This window comes from Drosophila gunungcola, unplaced genomic scaffold (assembly GCF_025200985.1).
Source record: "Drosophila gunungcola strain Sukarami unplaced genomic scaffold, Dgunungcola_SK_2 000106F, whole genome shotgun sequence".
Taxonomy (NCBI): Eukaryota; Metazoa; Arthropoda; class Insecta; order Diptera; family Drosophilidae; genus Drosophila; species Drosophila gunungcola.
The window spans coordinates 106,113-124,539 of NW_026453268.1; the positions used below are offsets into that span (position 1 = coordinate 106,113).

At 38.1% G+C, this 18,427-nt stretch overlaps 1 protein-coding gene across 4 annotated transcripts in view; it reads left to right on the forward strand.

Moving 5' to 3' along the window:
- LOC128265264 (zwei Ig domain protein zig-8) overlaps window positions 1-18,427 on the forward strand; it is a 122,641-nt gene that overhangs the window by 82,017 nt on the left and 22,197 nt on the right. For all 4 annotated transcript variants that reach the window (XM_053001147.1, XM_053001146.1, XM_053001149.1 and 1 more), the window contains one exon: window positions 18,187-18,397. In XM_053001147.1, the coding sequence (XP_052857107.1) occupies window positions 18,187-18,397 (211 nt within the window). The remainder of the gene's footprint in view (window positions 1-18,186; window positions 18,398-18,427) is intronic.

The window sequence follows — 18,427 nt, forward strand, 5'->3', positions numbered from 1 at the left end:
TTCCATCTGTTGAAAACGTGTGTTGTCATCGCTTTTTCTGAGGCGCTTGGCAGGAGGCGGATGTGGGCGTGGCACACTGCTGGCTAAAAGCAAATCAATCAAAGAAATGTTTAATATTTTTCGCTATGCGCTTGACGGGGCGCGCCGACATAAAATCCATTCGATCGAAAGCGAAACCGAAACTGAAAGTCAAAAAGTTGAGCCAAAAGGACTGTCATGGCAGCCGGAAAAACGCAGGTGGCAACAACAATGGTTCGCCCATGTGCCACCTGTCAAATTTCCAGCGACTACTTAGCTGGTAGGGGAAACGCGACAAAAATGTGTTTATGCGGGTACAAAAGGAAACCAGGTAATGATCTGAAGTGTGCTGACCCTTTCCCATCGCGAATTCATAAGCAACTCATATTTTACAGAGGGAAAAATCGAATTGATTAGTTAAAGAAAATAACAAATAAATAAAAAAAACAAATGCCACACAAATCACTAAGGTTTTGAAGTGACACAAGTTTGCATTAAAAACAAAACCGTAGCTTTCGTATATTTGGACCTTAAACATATTGTGGTTTATTTTTAGGCAATGTCAAAGTTATAGTGATTTCTGTGGCACCCTGAGGATCATTAAGTTATTTTCAACTAAAATCGTTTCAATTCCTTTATAGATTTTTTTCTTATAGATATTTTACTATTATCTCCATAATGTTGTACAAACTAGAGATCAGGTATCAATTCTCTCATCTTAAGTAAATCAGCAAAAATTAAGCATTCCATCAATAAATAAAGTGGAGAACGCTTTCGTATATTACACCAGAATACCTGAGTCAAATTACTAAGTTCAGAGATCTTCAATTTAAGCGGGCAAACTTTATGGGGTTCCAAATAAATACAACCTTTGACTAATAGTCTTCGACTAATGGATATGCAAATGTGCAATGAATTCCGTATTCATGTATTTCCCGAGGTAAGCAGCACAACAAACAAAAAACCCAATAATACAGAATAAATTGTTTCGGATGCGGCAATTACAGAGGGTTTTTAGGGTTGCCAGGTGACATATGTACGCGGGTCGGCAGGTGGTGGGCACCCTATATCGGCGTCGTTTATCTTCGTCAATGGTTTTTGATTTACGTGCCCGGTGATTGCTTCACCTTATATCTATCCCTGCACCTTAATGTGCCGGATCAAAGGTTGAGGCGCGGCCATCGAGGCATTTAAATACAATTTCCCTCGCTCGCAGCTTAAACAAAAAAAAATAAAATATTAACGAAATTGCGTTACGTGCCCCGATCAGGGTGGCAAAAGGGGGCGGGGGCCCGCTTATTATTATTATTATTATTATTATTATTTTTTCATCGTGCTGTTGTTGTGGCCCGGACAATTTCATTCAATTTCGCTTACGAATTTTCGACGCCACCGGCAATTGAAGCCGGAAAGCAAGGCGGTGACGAAGGGGGGAGGGGCGGCAGCCGACAACAAGGGATAACAACCACCTGCCGGAAAGGACTTAAACCCCCCCCCCCCCCCATTTGGCCACCCACTCAGAGGACACCCACCCACTTACCCAGTCACCGTTTAGCTCGTTAGGATCGGACACTTGCGGTTTATGAAAAGCTGTTGCCGACGCATCCTGGAACGTGTCCTGTGAGTGTCATTAGCAGAAACCCTGGCAAATCAAACAATCCTGGCCAACCATAAATTCTGCGAACGCGCCATTGATGGCCTTCTTATGCTAATTTCCTTGAAATTTTCATATTTATTCCGCTGGCAGCGAAACTCTTCTTGGCTTTTTATGGCCCTGCCGCTGCAAAGACAATTTGTGTGACCGATGAGTCGTATGAGTAATATTTTTTGCGTGTCTGTATGAAAAATTCATGCGACTTGCATCGCTCAGCTCCATATCCTATATACGATATACGATATATTATATACACATTTCCATCTCCATCTTCATACCAGAATTCGAAGCCTTCACAGCCAGCTGGCAGGCAATGGAAAAGCGTTTTCGCAACAGAATGATAAATTATTCAAAATGCAAAACGTTGCGTATGAGTGATTTAAAGCAAATACAAATAACAAATATGTATCCACCCACACGCCGGAACATTCTCAGATATATGTACACATATACACCTACCCGTAGTATATTCGCATCAAAAAATGCGTAGCCATATGGGATATGTATGAGCTATCTGCCCAGGTACGAGTGCCACGCCCCCTTTGAGGGCTATTTCGTTATCTTTGCATATTTATTGGCTTTCAGCACACGATGCCGCACCCCTTTGTGCAGCTTTGTTTTGCTTACATTTTATTAGCATTCTTGGCTTCGATACAAAATAGCCCGACAGGAAACTCAAACGAGGGTCAACGGAATAACCGATTTGGTGAAAGAGGGAAAGTGCCCCAAATGACTACTTTCTACTCTCTGACTAGTGGACTCCAGTGATGTGTGCGAGAACACGACCATTACACAGTGTGCTCTTACATTAAAAAAAAAAACAAGAAAGGAAGCAAACTTCGGCAAGCTGAAGTTCATACACCCTTGCAGCTATTACAAAAATATAATATTTTTGAAAACATTAAAATTATGATTTACTTGCCTATATGTTTAAAAACTTTAAGCTATGATGATTTGCAGCTTAATTATTCGATAGTTCCTATGGCAGCTATATGATATTGTTTTCCGATTTTAATAAAATTAAAAGCGTAATTCTGAACTATCAAATTATAAATTAGGCCAAAAGAATTTCTTAAAATTAAATTAAATAAAAATTTAATTTTTTAAAATTATTATTTTTTCAATATTTTTTTGTTTCCATGGGAGCTTTATGTTATAGTCGTCCGATTTTGATGAAATTTAAAACGTAAATATGATATATTTAACCATTATTTTATGTCGAAGAACTAAGAAAATATTAAAAAACAGCAAAGTTATAAATTTTTAAATTTATTTTTCCGATTGTTCCTATGGGAGCTATATGCTATAGTCGTCTGATCCGGCTCTTTCCGACTTATATACTACCTGCAATGGAAAGACGGCTTTTGAGAGTGTTTCATGCAGTTAGCTTTAAAACTGAGAGACTAGTTTGCGTAGAAACGGACGGACAGATGGACGGACAGACGGACAGACTGATAGACGGACAGACGGACGGACAGACGGACATGGCTAGATCGACTCTCCTAGTGATGCTGATCAAGAATATATATACTTTATAGGGTCGGAACCGTCTCCTTCACTGCGTTGCGAATTTCTGACTGAAATTATATTACCCTCTGCAAGGATAAAAAAAACAAGGTTCAACTTGAAGAAAAAAGTGTATTTGAATTCAAATTGAAAGTATTTGCGTGAAGCCAATCTTACTTACACGTTATTTTCAACATCCTTCTGTCTTTGTATGGTTATCTAAACGGATTAAACTATGACTAGATTCACAAAACACAAAATTCCAAATTACTAATCATTAATAATAAGCCAAACAGTAATTGGTACCGATGGTGCTTTACCTTTGGCATTAAATAATATAGCTAGCTTAGGTTTTGTTTTATTTAGGAGTATGCTAAGACAGGGCCGATACAAACTTTAGAATATTCTAAATATTTTCCCATAAAAAGGATTCAATTTCCTATGTATTCGACAAAGGTTTTGGAAGTGTATAAAAATACGCAAGAGTTTCATTTAAATAAGCACTTTAATGGGTTGTAAGACACTCTGTGGACAATTACAGCATTGAAAGTGTACAGACATTTCTCTTTTCCAAAATAAAACATAATCTTAAATATATTTTTAGCTTGGCCAGAATCAATCTATCTAAAATAATTTCCTTAAGAAATTGTTGGTAAGGAAGAAATTCTTCCAACAACTTTTAAAATTAAACAAAATGTTCTTTCAGATACTGTTTCATGTATTTATATTTTTTGTAACTACTACTTCTTCGACTTGCGCTTGCATCATTGCGAATAGTCTGAATAGGCTGCATTATATCCATAAACAAATGTAGTTCTTCACTATTAACTCTAATTTCCTTATTTTGGTTCAAAAAAATGATTTATTTGGAAAAACTTCACCTATTGAGTAGTCGTCACGGGCATTTATAGATATTGAGACGCCCAGTTGGTTAAGGCCCGCAATCAATCATCCTTAAACACATTGCACAACACATCACCGGGCCAATCGAGTGCCAACAATCTTGCCAATCAGGCTCAGGCTAAATCTCCGGGCCCCCTTACTTTTCCGGCTTTTCTGGCTTTTCCTTACGTGCTCGACGCGCCTGGCCGCCTTTCCCCCTTCATCCTAATACTTCCCCGACATCAGTCGTGCATCTTATTTATTGCTTTATTAAACAGCAACGGACAGACAAAGAAAAATCAGTAAAATGGGGCCAACACTATGGCAAACGGAAACCAAAGCATAAGCCCCCAAAACAAACAATGGCCCAAACCGGACTTCATTCCTCGGAAAACTCGCTTTTCTGCTGCGAATTTTAACGCCTTCAATCAAAAAAGTCTCAAGTCCTTCTCTCATGTGACTAGTTTTAACCCTTTTGTAATTTACTTACACCTGAGGAGCTATCAATCGGGAAAACAGGACCAAAAAGTTTTCTTTAATTCAAACTGGGCAAAACAGGAGGAAGTCCAATTTGACAATGATAACGATGAATAAACATAACTAAGTTTAACGAATTGTCTGGATTTTATAGGTAATACTACAAAGAACTCCTTTGAAAAAACTTTGTTAAAAAAGGTTTGTTTAAAATTAAAACACTTATTATAGGCATAGATTAACAAGTTGACAAAAAATAGGATTATTACACAAAAGCTAATTTTGTCTTTTTCTTTGTGACTACGAGCAGATATAGAGATGTATAGAGCTTTTTTATTTGAGCTAACTATATAATTATAGTTAAATTCAATCAATATATAACGTTTATAAATATTTTAGTGACACATGGTGATTTTTGATTTTTGTTATTTATACAACTTTTTTTGGTTTAATTTTTAATGTACATAATTTAATTTAAAACTCATGTGGAAGCCGGTTTTGTTCTTCCAAAAAGTATATCAATTATTTGTTGACACGAATAACGTTGATATCAAGTATCTGGCTTACATGGAGCTGTCTTCGTAACTATGTAAATTATATAATTTGCAGCATTCAGGCCAGAAATAGGTCGCCAAGAGACGGCCTTTCGCCTGGCTGCCCCAAACAACTGATTTTGTGAGGACCTGGCGACTTAATTGTATAATTCCAATTCAAAAAGCGAAAGTCAAACGAAACGAAGTGGAATTTGAACAGCAACTGCACACGACAACTGGGGGGTAAAAGGGCTTGGGTCGCAATTATATAGCCGAGCCAGGACTGCCAGCAACTGTCAGTCCGAATTGCATAAATCATAAATTACACGACGAGCTTGTCAGCGGCACTCGTCCCTCACACACACACACAGTCCCCTTTTAACTTGGCCAAGTCAAAACATTTACACGGTGAAAAAAGAAGACGTGTAAACAAAACACAAGCTGCCGCAGCAATGCGCTGGAAACTAAAAACCGAAACAACCGCAAGGATCTGCCACAGGAAAAATAGCAAAAAATCAGGAAAAACGAGGAGAGCTCGAACGGCGGCTGCAGCAAATGAAAACTGTCATAAAAGTTGAGCACAGCGTAGGGGGTATTTTCTGCTCTGCACTGGGAGGTATGAGGGTATGAGGTAAAGAAAAGGAGGGGGGTGGGGGCAGGATGGAAGGTGGGTCCTTGCAGGTGATTTCCGTTTGTCGCCAGCGGCAACTTAGCTGTCAGTTCAGACATCGTTTTTGTGCAAACTTTGTCAATGTCGTTCGCTTTCGCTGGGTTTTAGGTTCGGGCTAATCTTGGCCGGGTGGCGGGGGTCTTCGCTGGACTTGTGTTACTCGGAATCCAGGATCCGGGAACTAGAATCCAGTTCTAGTACCTTGGACGATCGTTAAGCGAAACACGTACGCCGGCCCACTCATCGCAGGGCAAGGTCGCCTCGCTTTGCGGTGGTTCCATCTCGTTGTCATTCCGCCGGTGTCCCAGCACCCTCACTCAGCGAAAAAATTAAAAGAAAAAAGACAGCATAAGCCTTAGCAAAGTTTAAGATTTGTGAGAAACATAGAAAACTAAAATTACAAATAAGGAAAGCCAATAGTTCTGATCATTACAATTTATTTTCTTTTTAAAATGATGTATCCCTGAAGGAACTCAACTTAAATTACTTAAATAAATATTTAATTTAATATAACACACTGTCTGGAAAAATATCAGCGGAACCATAGACAGATATTCATCAGAAGGCAGAATTTTTTAAAAGCTCAATACCTTCTAAACATATTGCAAAACATTTTATTATATAAAGAACTTTGCAAAATAAAACACTCCTTGCTTTATAAAACAACATTTTTATAGAGGAATAACTTTTTATACTGCCTGTTGATATAATTTAAAAAGTGTTTTAGATTACATTACTTTTTTATAAATCAATATTTTATATGAAAAAAAGAATCTTTTAAAAAAATATTATTTTTTTTATGTCAATATGACTTTTTATCGTGACTGGTGTCATACCAAAAAGGCTTAGTTTAGCTTGCGGCTCCAGAAAGAGCACGATTATAAATAATTAAATGATTATAGACTAACAAAAAACAAAAACCTTTTCTTAATTTTTTGCAATTAAAATTACTTTGAAGTAACTAAACTTACCTGTTTTTGTAAGGCAACACTCAAGATTGTTTAACTACATTTTAGGGTGTTTTTGGCTCTTTTGTCGATCGAAATGGTTCGTTTTCAAGTGTTTGAGGCTTATATATGCATACATCTTCCCAATTTTCCTTCCGCCAGATTAATTTAGAATTAGATAAGTTTTCGTCTCGTGTGCAGCCCCGTGTGCCTTCGACTGGTTGTACTTACACTTGATAGGCTTCGCGTGGAACGTGTCCGTGCCCGTGTCCATGTCCTCGGCTTCGTCCTTGCAACGCTGTCCCTGTCTTCATCCCGATGATGTCCCCATGTCCCCGATCTCCCGCTGTCCTCGACAATTGCCGCCGCGGAGAAGTTTTCCCGAGCAACATTCCTGGGCGGGCCGCCATTTCAAGCAGTTCAACGCGGCAGCGGCAACAAAAGAAACGCGCTGAAAAACATTAGAGCGAAAGTTTGCTCTTAACGAAGCGTTCAAGTGGAATAAGTGGAACAAATGCGAGCTTGTGCCCTCGGAGGCGTGGCCAGGGGGAGGGGTTAGAGGGGGCAGCGACTCGATATAATCAGCATCGTCGTCAGAGGCCGAACAAAAGGTGCGCCCCGAAGAGGAGCCCTCAGAAAGACTGGAAAAAAAGTACTTCCACGCCATAAGGTTTCCAATTTCCAAATTATCGATTATGGAAAAAATCGATATGGGTATTGCAAATATTTTATTACAACAAATTATATTTATGGTAGTTATGAACAATAAAGCAGAGTGATTATAAGAAGTTTACTATTGAACTCAATTTTAAAATATGTAGGTTTTGTTATTAAATTGTGATTATTAAATTCAGTTGTAGGGCTGCTTTCTATTCTTATTATTATTATTATTATTAATATTATTATTATTATTATTATTATTATTATTATTATTATTATTATTATTATTATTATTATTATTATTATTATTATTATTATTATTATTATTATTATTATTATTATTATTATTATTATTATTATTATTATTATTATTATTATTATTATTATTATTATTATTATTATTATTATTATTATTATTATTATTATTAATGTGTATCTCACTAGTCAATGTTTTTAAAAACAGCTATGTAGGTATATTTATTTATTCGCTAAAACAATGTTTACTGGCTACAACTATATATCTAAAAACTAAACATAACAGGTTAACAAAATTTAACTAAGGAATAACGCACTAATTGCTTTATTCGAAAAACACAAATAAATTTTAAGTTCTAGATCGAACGTGAATCTGTAATTAAAATATTTACATGCTAAGTAGTAAGTGCTCTTAAGCCCCTGTTTTTCTCTCAGTGCCTTGGTGCAGCACTGTCAGCAGCAATAAGATTGTCAACTGGAAGGGGCAGGTACACGTTCATGCTGTGTGGAACCCCCTGGGCGATACCTATTGATGTTTTCAGAGAAGTTGATTGTAAAATAATTGAACAACAGGCTGAGCAAAGTGCCAGGGGCACATAAGCACCGTCGACAATTCTTTGGCGGGGTAGGGGCACTAAATGTTGGATGGCGACTTCATTGGTAAGCCATGAACGTTTAGGTATTTACAGATACAACGCGGAGAACATGGTCAATAGTGAGTTGCCTTGTCTAGTACCACAGTCTGGCAACTGTGTTTGTCTCACTTGTTACGCGAGTGTGATACAAGGGTTTTTGATACAGGTTTTTGATTATTTTAATAGTTTGCAATATTGAAAGTTTTCATGTTTGACTAAATAACTAAATAAAATAAAAAGAAATTACTAATAGTATAGCTTATCAGTATGGGAACAACATGTTAAAATCACTAGGAGTCTAAAAGGCCTTGGGATTCATTACATTCATTTATTCATTTAAGACTCATGTCGAAGGCCTTTAAAAACCCTAGAGATTTCTGTGGTTATGTGGTTATTAGGGGAATTAATACTATTTAAAACCAAGCAATTGGCAAATTTAAAATTCAACGTGGAGAATTCCATGATATTAAAATAATAACCAACAATAGCTAAAGCATTTGTTTCATGTTTTGTTCCGAACCAATGAACTCGAACAATTTATGAACTAATTTTTTTTAACACATAATTTTGATACTTGTTTGATTTTGGAAATAAGTTTCCGAGCTATCCGAGCAGTGACGAAGGGGGGAAATTCCCTGATCCGACCTTAGCCCTAAACACCAAACACAACCACCCACCAAGTGTCGACCACAGGTCCCTCAAGGCCATTGTTTGACAGGGACAATCTCCATGCCCCGCACCTGCCTCCATCGCTTTAAAGGCGGATGGAGCATGGATGGAGGATGGCAAACTAATGAGTGAACGTGTTCGAGCAAATTGGCCCTAACGGCATTTATCCCGACCCATAAACCCATGGCCTAATCAAACCCAGTCCTGGGACGACATTTATTGACCAAATTAAAAGATGCATAACAAAAGCTTTGTCATGCTGCTGGTGGAGCTGTCTTAAAACTTGGTCGAGCATAAATCATAAAAGCCGGGGACGGGGGTGCGGAGAAAGACGTTTACTAACTAAAAGCGACGTCGTCAACTAACAAACAGTAATGAAAACTTTTAACAGAGCCGACAACGACAACAGGAAAAAGGAAAAAGGAGAGAAAGGCCATCGCATGATGGGTGTGCAGATGGGCAGAAGGGCGGCAAGAAATTCAAAATAAATTAAAAGCAATAATGCCATTGAGGCACTGGGTTTGATTGGCATGCCACTGGGGTGGTCACCCCCCACACTCTCGGACAGCCCTTAAAAAGTTTTAATCTTAAATCAACCAAACGACGACAAATGTTCACAAGCAATTTCTTGTGCTTAGCAAATATTTACCCAATAAATTCCATTAAAACTAACAATTGGTTTACTTTTTAGCTTAAAAGGGCGCCGAAACTGTGGTGGGGGGTTGCTAAACTTTCAACTTGACTGCGTAGTTTTGTTGCTGCGATGACAAGAGACAGCCGCTGCAGCGGCAAAACCTCCGACCCCGTACACTGGGAAAAATATTTCGATGTTTCCCCAGGATACTAAAATATTCTTTAAAATTCTGTTACTATTTATTTCTGAAGTAAGGAATTTGGCCTTAACAAATACAAAGGAAATAAAGAAACCAAATCTACAAGTTTCTAAAATCAAATCGAATCAGTCATAAGTTACGATTGAAAAAATTGATATTTGAAGTGTTTTTTGTTTTTTTTTATTTATTTATTATTTACATAATGTTTTTACAGTATTCCTATTTTGTACATTTTCTGTTAGTTTGTATTTTTTAAATCAAGAAATTGGGCCTTGGATCTATTAATAAAATTAGAATATTAAAGATTTTACATCTATATAAAATCAAATTGAATAAAATATAATTTACCTAAATCTAACAGGTTTTTGATTATTTAAATAGTTTGCAATCATATAGCATATTCTACTAACACATAACGAAATAAAATAAAAATTAATCACAAAGGTTTTGGAACATATATTTTGAGTGCAATTTAATTGCATAATTTAAGACACCAGTATATAAAATCCAAATAAAAAAAATCTTAGTTACCTAAAATGCAATACACATTTTGGTTTTTGAGTACCTTAAACAAAATAAAACTTTCATATATTTGTTAATTTAAATTTATTTTAATTAATAACAATTTGTGAATTACTTAAATCCGGTACTTGGAACAAGATATAAATAGTAGAAAGTACCCATAAATAGATGTTTCTTCTCGAAGGGCTTAAAAAGATGATCTCAGGAATGGGGTCAAAAGAAAATGCCTAGCTCAATTTTTGCAGTGCACGAAGTAAATGAAGTATGTGGGGAAAAAGTGTGTTTTGGCGGGAAAAACTGAGCGGCGAAAGCCCTTTGGATGGGGTAGCCATGCGTAGGTGTCGTTGTAAGTGCCGGAAGTGGCTTTTTGCACAGTTTTCTTCTGGCCCGCCATCGTTATTTTCTCCGGTTTTTTTGGTTTTTTGGGGCTGGATGCGCGACATGCATAAAACAAAGCGACACGAGCTGGAGTGAAAATAAATAAACATGCAGCCGGGAAAACCCAGACACCGATTGGGGAAAGGGGGCAGCCTTGTGGCGTAGGTGGTTGCAAATTGGGAGTTGTGGCTGCAAATTGGTTCGCCTTTTTTCCCCGCGCCAGTTGTAGCGAATTTTCCAACATCAGTTGCGGTATCCAACCAAACGGCAAAAAAAAAAAAAAAAAACGCGGAAAACCCGAGGAGGTTTCAATTGCCAAAGTCAAATAAACTTGAGCTGAGCTCGGAGTCGGGAGTGATAGGGACTTATCAAAAAGTTTTTGCCGCTTTTTGACTCCATTAGTCAATGGTAAATCGTATAAAGTCTTGTATTAATAACGTTATTTTGGGAATATTCTGTACACTTTATGACTAAAAATTACTATTTTACATTTATCAGCTCAACTTTAAAAGGTAATTTCATTCGAAAGTAATTTTATAAGAAATATTCATATCAATTTAAAACATTTTAGATTCCGTTTGCACTCCCTTATAATAATAATTTCTAATGAGTTTTTACGCTCTACAGCTAGTATTTTCAATAAAAATTTTCAAATATTAAAAAATTAAAAAATTCGATTTGATATATTTGACATATTACATTTACATATTGTAGTTTCAATATATTACAAAGATTATTTCTTATGAGCTTTTAAGATAGACAGCTAGTTCTTCCAATGATTGACGATTGAATTTGCGATTTGCGTCGAGAAAACTCGCAGTTTTGTTTGCCAACTCTAAACTCTTGGAAAGTTTTTAACTTTGAGTCGGAGTTTCAGATCCGATTCCCACTGCGCTGGAAAACCCTGCTCGAAATGAATGAAAAGTGTGAGGAGCAAGAGGAGAATGAGGAAAGAAAGCAGCATGAAGAAAATGCCAATGGCAGCGGCGAATAAAGAAATGAAAATCGCATTACAGGGGAAACTGCAGCGGGGATGAGACGCATGGTTCTTCCTCCAGTTCATCCTCTTGTTCTTGCACTGGATCTGTCCGGCGCGTCTTCCGTCCGGAGCGCCGATAAAGTCGCCGTAACTGGGCGCTCTGTTGTGGCAAAAAGATTTCTGGCTTGGCTCCACTTTTTCTCCTTTGATACCCTGACTTTTTGCAGAATTTTAAAAGGCATAATGAGCAACATAACAGCCAGGTTCACTATCGCTTATTAAAATACTACCCAAGTGTTAAGAGCCGATTTCTTTATGTCATGTTAAGTTTTGACATTGAGTGAAATGCTTTTTCGCTTACAAGTACTTTTCCAATATCTAACCGCAAATTCATAGCTAGATGCTATGCTTAATTTTAAATTTGTCAACCGCAAAACAAAAATGACAAGGATTTATGTAAAGATTTCTCCTTCTAAAAAGTAACATATCATTGAGAAAGGGAACTTGCATTTCTAAACAACTTAACACGTTAGCTTTCTTGGATTGATTAGCCTACAATTAAGTTGTTATAACATGTTCTAATTGTTTCTCAACACAATTAAATTTATTTTTTGAGATTTTTTTGAATTTTTGAAAAAAAGTTTCCGAACAATTTAACTAAACGATTAAATGCCTAAGAACGTTAACGTGACATTGTGAAATCGAACCTAAGTATTATCTTTCTTGAAATAAATGTCTTTTTACACTTTCTCATTTCTTAGTTAAAATATTGCCAGATAATTAATGATTTGTTTTATTTAGAATACACTGTCTATGAAGTATTTTTTGCCAGCATTTTATTACTTATTTTCCAGTTGTTAAGCTATTGATTAAGCGCCTTTGCCATTTATATATTTTTAATTTGTTTTTTTTCTGATATTGTTTTCCGCAAATGATATTAACTAAAAGTTAGTTATACTTAGATGTGAGGTAATTAACGCCTTTGCAAACATTTTACGAATTTCTATATATTTTCTAATTGTACTAGTTCCATAGAAGTCAAGGGTATTTTAAGGTTTGGTTTTTGAGATTTTTCTGGCCTTTTGGTTTTTTGGTGGCACACATATCACGGACAACGGGGACATTAGAAGGTTTCAGGATGCCGCCCTTCTGATGATTGGCTGGATGGGGGGTGGGGGTCTAGAAAGGGGGTTTTTTGGGAGGTTGGGGGGATTCTTTAGTCTGGGACTGCGGCATGTGCTTCATGTGTCCCCAAAGCCGCGCTGACAAGTTTTTTCCACGACGCTTTACTCGCTGGTTGTTTTTCTTTGCTCCGGCGACACTTTGTTAGCCCCACTGTTGCTCGCTTTTTATTTTTTGCAGCAGTGGTGGGGCGGTATGGGAAGCTTAAAGTTTGCGCTGCGTGAAACTTTTTAGTTGGTTTATATTGCACCGAGCTGGGCGATAGAAACGAGCGCAAATTATGAGAAGTCCTTGCTTTTGAATATGTAAGGAGCTGCTCACTCGGAGACCCATTTCCCCGATTTCTCCTCGCTTTTCCCTCGATTTCCCCTCGATTACCCCCCGATTTCCTCGATTTTGCCCCCCTGTTTTCTCCCCAGCTGTTTGGCGAGTTGTTTGCTTAGTTTATTGTTGCCATTGTTGCTGCACGTGAGAGGTTGCTGATTGGGACTACCTGGCAACTGAGCTGGGAGTCCGACTGCAGCCGAAATGAAGTGCCAATCAGGGCCCCCTCTCAGCAGGGGGCTCACAGGTCGACCTTCCCATCTTCCCACCCACCCACAAATAGACACACAAAACAGACAGACAGCAGCCAACTCACAAGTCATTCCGGCATTCTGCACGGAAACGGGGGAAAAACTGACTTAAGATTTCCCGGGACTCGTGATTAACAATCCTCTGCCGCTGCCTTACAGAGAAATATTTGATGATTGCTGTTTACAAAGCATATTTTTTATTGTATTATTCCCTGTTACTCATTTCCTAGCATTTCAGAGTAACAATTTGTTATTGTCCGCGCTTTGTAAGGCTACAAATAATAGCTCTGCATACGAATATATTTAATTTAACTAAGCACTTTTTATTTATTTATCTTTTTGGTAACTTCTGTGCTTATTGAGTTTTTAATTAATTTGCATACGATTTATGTATAAAGTTAAAATACAAAACATATACTCTTGGAGATTTCAACACATATTATTAAAATTTAAGGCCAAATGCAATTACTAATAAATTCAATTTAGCGTGTTGCTGCGTTCCTTTTAATTTGATTTTAAATCTAGAGTCAAAATTACTGCTGGCAATATAAATACCTCTCCTCCGATGGCACAGAAACCTGACTAATGACACTTCCGTGATCTTGGCCAGACATTTTTCGCTAAAATAAACTGAGCCCGGAGCTCGGTGCCCGGCAAGATAGTGCAAATAATAATCACATTAAATTAGAAAATTCTGCACTCATAATTTTGCTCATTTCTGCTGCTGTTGCTGTTGCTCTTGCGTTTGCTTTTGCTGCTGCTAGATTTTCGCTTCCTGCCGTTTTGTCTGCCAGCGGCCATGCCCCTTTTGGCACACAACAGTGGGCGGTGGGTGGCGAGGCGGTTTTTGGCGGAAGGGAGCCGCGGATGCCAAAAAAGCCAGCGGCATATTTGAAATGGCTGTAACGGCAACTGTTTTTATATACCGAGTTAGCCCGGGTCGAATTTGGGTTGAGATTTCGCTACGTTTTTGGGACGGGGGTCACTTCATTTGGGGCCTGGATAAAGGGCAACACGAAATTGTGCCAGCTGCTGCAGTCGAAGTGAATCGGCATCAGAATCGGAATCTGAATCTGAATCTGAATGAAAATATTGTAGCACACAATAATGGGGCTGATGTCGAGTCTTCAGATCATCCCAGTACCTTCAAACCCCTCAAATGTTGAGGCCATGAGCAGCGGAAATCATTTTTGGAGCCCCATAAATTGCTTCGCTTTAGCGGGAAGGGAATTTGGTGAAGGGGGGGCCCTGAGCGAATCCAACTGAAATCAAAATGCAATCAAATTTATGCATGCAATATTTGGCGAGCTCAAGTACTCGGGCTCTGTCTCGATTGGCAAAGTATGTGAGTGTTTCGCCAATTACAATGGAGAGCTGAGAGACTGAACAGATATTTGTGAGTTTTGGAGAGCTCATGGAATTCTGTTTTTGGGGTTGCTTTCATACATTTTCCATTCACATTCCAATAAAATTGTGTATTAATGCAATTTTGGCCCAATACTCACTTTCGCCCAAATTAAAATCTGTTATTTTTGACTATCAGTACAAATGTTTGCTCTGATATTTTAATATCAATTTGAAAAAGACTTCAAATTTCTGCTCACCTCTACACACTGAAGAAAGCTTGAATTTATTTGTGTTTTCGTATTTTAAAGTTTGGCTTTTCATATTTATTGATTTTTAATTGGCCTGCTCACTTTGTCTTAAGGGCTTAGAAGGGTGTTGATTTTCGTGTTGGGCTAAAAATCGATATTAAATTGAATATCGACTATCGGAAGCGCCTTATCACGGCATTAGGTGTTCATTAGGTGCGCCTTTGGCTGTTATTTAATTTATATTGCTGGGGATTTATTTTTGGCTCTGCTAAATGGGCCAAGGCAATCGCAAATCCCCCGACACGTTTCCTTGCCAAATGATTTGGCCTGCCGCCAACACAATCTACAGCAAAGGCAAAAACAACTATTGTAAATGCAACAAAAATGCGCTTTTTGCAATTGCACCGAACACAGTGGGAATATCTCCTTATATATGGTGGAATTTAGGAGTGGGCAAAATGTGCAATCCCTTCATTTTCCTCTTTTTGGCGTTTGGCATCCGCCGCATAAAATCAAAATTAATTTGCTAATAATGTTGTCGTAATTATCTAATTGCCTTCACATAGAATGCCCAGAATGGCCAGTATGCAGCATTCCCCCACACACTTCGACAACCTATACTCCAATCTACTCAGTGATTGGTGCAAATCGTACAACAAATTCATTAACAGACCAAAAGCCGCACAAAATAATTACAGACTGTTCGTAATGACTAAACCCAATATATTTACTTAAACAGTTAAAAAAACAGCCTAACTGATGGCCCAAACATGCCAAATTTAGGGTTTACACGAATCTTTGCCTAATTGAAAATGCTTTATATTTAAATAGGACATTTTAAATGCGCTGCGGGAATGCCAAAGCTAATTACTTAATTAGCTCTCAAGCTTTGCTTTTTGTAGGCCTTTGACAAACATTTGTAAAACATATTTTACAAATCAAAAACTCCCTTGAATATTTTTATGAAATATGTGATTCAGCGCTATTTAATAACAAACATATATATTTAAGATCTGGGCATGTATTAAATTTTGTTGATCTTTAGTAGGCCAGACTTATATCAATACTTCCCACTGCTGATTTTCGATTCCCAGAGCAAAACAAATTCAAACATGCTGCCATCGTTGGTGGCAATGGATAAGACCAGCAGCTCGAAACAAATAATTATAGGGAATAATATGTGTTTACCCCATATGTGGATGAGCATGAGTTCGAGTGGGACTCGAGCAAACAGAGTTTTGAAACAAAAGCATTATTAAAAGCTGCTTCGGAAGAGGGAAAACCAGTGAAGGTCCCTTAAAATAATTACAACTGCAGGAGAACGTAGAGACTGTATTTACTTCAATGTGAGTGGCTGCACAATAAGAAAAGATTATTGAGGACAACATAAAAACTTAAAGGTAGTTTGGCTTATTAATTTATATTCTATATTCAAAATACCCACAAAGTACAAATAAATCTTGTTCAATCTTTTCATATAACCTTTTGAAATTTTTATAAAGTTATAATTTGTATGCCTTTCGCAAATGTACATTTGAGTAAATAAATATATCCTTTGATAGCTGCATATAAATTATGAATATACTAATATTAAAATATAAAATATACAAATTTGTTAATCTATTGAAGTGATGGCATTTACTTTGCCCTTACTTAATATAAATATTCTTACTTTTCTAAAGTAAATAATGAGTTTATTTCAGGACATGCATATGTGCCAAAAACATATTAAATGATCCCTGCATTTTTTTCTCGGTGTCTTTTCTAAGCTGCAAATATCAAAAGTATGCAGGGGAAAAGGGGGTAAGGGGGTAAGAGATTGGATGGCGGACATCTGCTCCCGCCCGCTCCAATTGCATCGAAAATTTGCCAATCATCCAAAATGTTCGATTGCAATTCGCATTCAAACATGCAGAAGCCAGGCGTGTGTGTCAATGGGTGGTTGTGTATGTTGGTCAGCCTCATATGCGTATGTATATGCGGGCAGTGGGACAAAGTCAACAGGGTCCTGAAATCCTCAGTCCTCAATCCTCAATCCCAAATCCTCAATGGCGACCCGTACCCACATGCACTCACACACGCGATTGTTTCGCGCCATTGCCGCAGACCACAGGCGATGTCAACGTTACGCAGCCAAAAATCCTTTGCCCGCACCCAAATGCGATGCGTTCGTTGATTTGTCTCCGTCTGCCGTCCGATTTAAACCCCCTCGCCGGCCAGCGGGTTAAGCGGCGCGTAATTATGGCCAACAGTTACCAGAAGTGGACGGGGGGCTCTGGGGAGTCACCACGCAACTCAAACAGCATGCAGAAGCAAGGAGCGAGCAGCCTTTCAGGACTCTTCACAGGGTCCCCCAAAAGCCAGTCTGCTACGGCGATCTGCCAAGCTTAGCAGCCATCGGGCACTGGGAAAATCATTTAACAATCAATAATTCCTCGAAATTTCCAGCCAAAAGGAAGACTTCTTTTTAAAATCTCATAGTACAACATAGATGTGGAGCTTTTTTGAATAACCAATCAATATAATAAACCTTTGCTGATCGTCAAAGGTATACCAACAGATAAACTATATTTTTCCTAGAAAATATTTTGTATTTTTGTTTGAGTAATTAAAAAATACCAGTACTTAAAAGACCAGAAAAAATATGCGTATTTAATTTTTTAAAGAATATAGATGGTAGAATATTTATTGTCCTTTTTTAAATATTTTCATTGTTTTGATTTGAGAACTTAAGAAAACTTTGACAATAAAAAACAGGGATCATGAGTTGCTTAGTAACAGACTAACGTTGTTTTGGAGAATTTAAAAGTTAAAAGCTAAAAAACAAGATCTAAATTATTTAATTAAAAATCAAAAGGCTCTGCTTGACTTAATTAAAGAAGTTTGTTTTCAGTGCAGACCGGACCAACGACCACATTCGATTTCAATTTGGCATTTAAATTGTTTATTGTACTGTCTCCAGCGGCCGGTGTGTGTGTGTGTGTGTGAGAGTTTGTGAGTGTGCTAGTGTGGTGGTAAGGATGTGCTGTGCGGCATGTCCTTTAATCGAGCAGCTGCCACCACACACATGCACAGGAGTCAAATCGAAACCTAAGCGCGCAATTAAAAGCCCCAAAAGTCAGTTGGCGCTGCACTTTGGCTGCTCATCGTGGCCATTTCACCTGTCACCCAGACGCCGTACTAAGTGCCCCCTTTCCACCCCCTCTCTCGTCCCTGCAGGTATCCTGGGTGCGGCACAGGGATATACACCTGCTGACTGTGGGCCGCTACACGTACACCTCCGACCAGCGATTCGAGGCCATGCACTCGCCACACGCCGAGGATTGGACACTGCGTATACGCTACGCCCAGCGCAAGGACTCCGGCATCTACGAGTGCCAGATATCGACCACGCCCCCCATAGGACACTCCGTCTACCTCAACATTGTTGGTAAGTGCGAAAATTAAAGATTTGGTGACA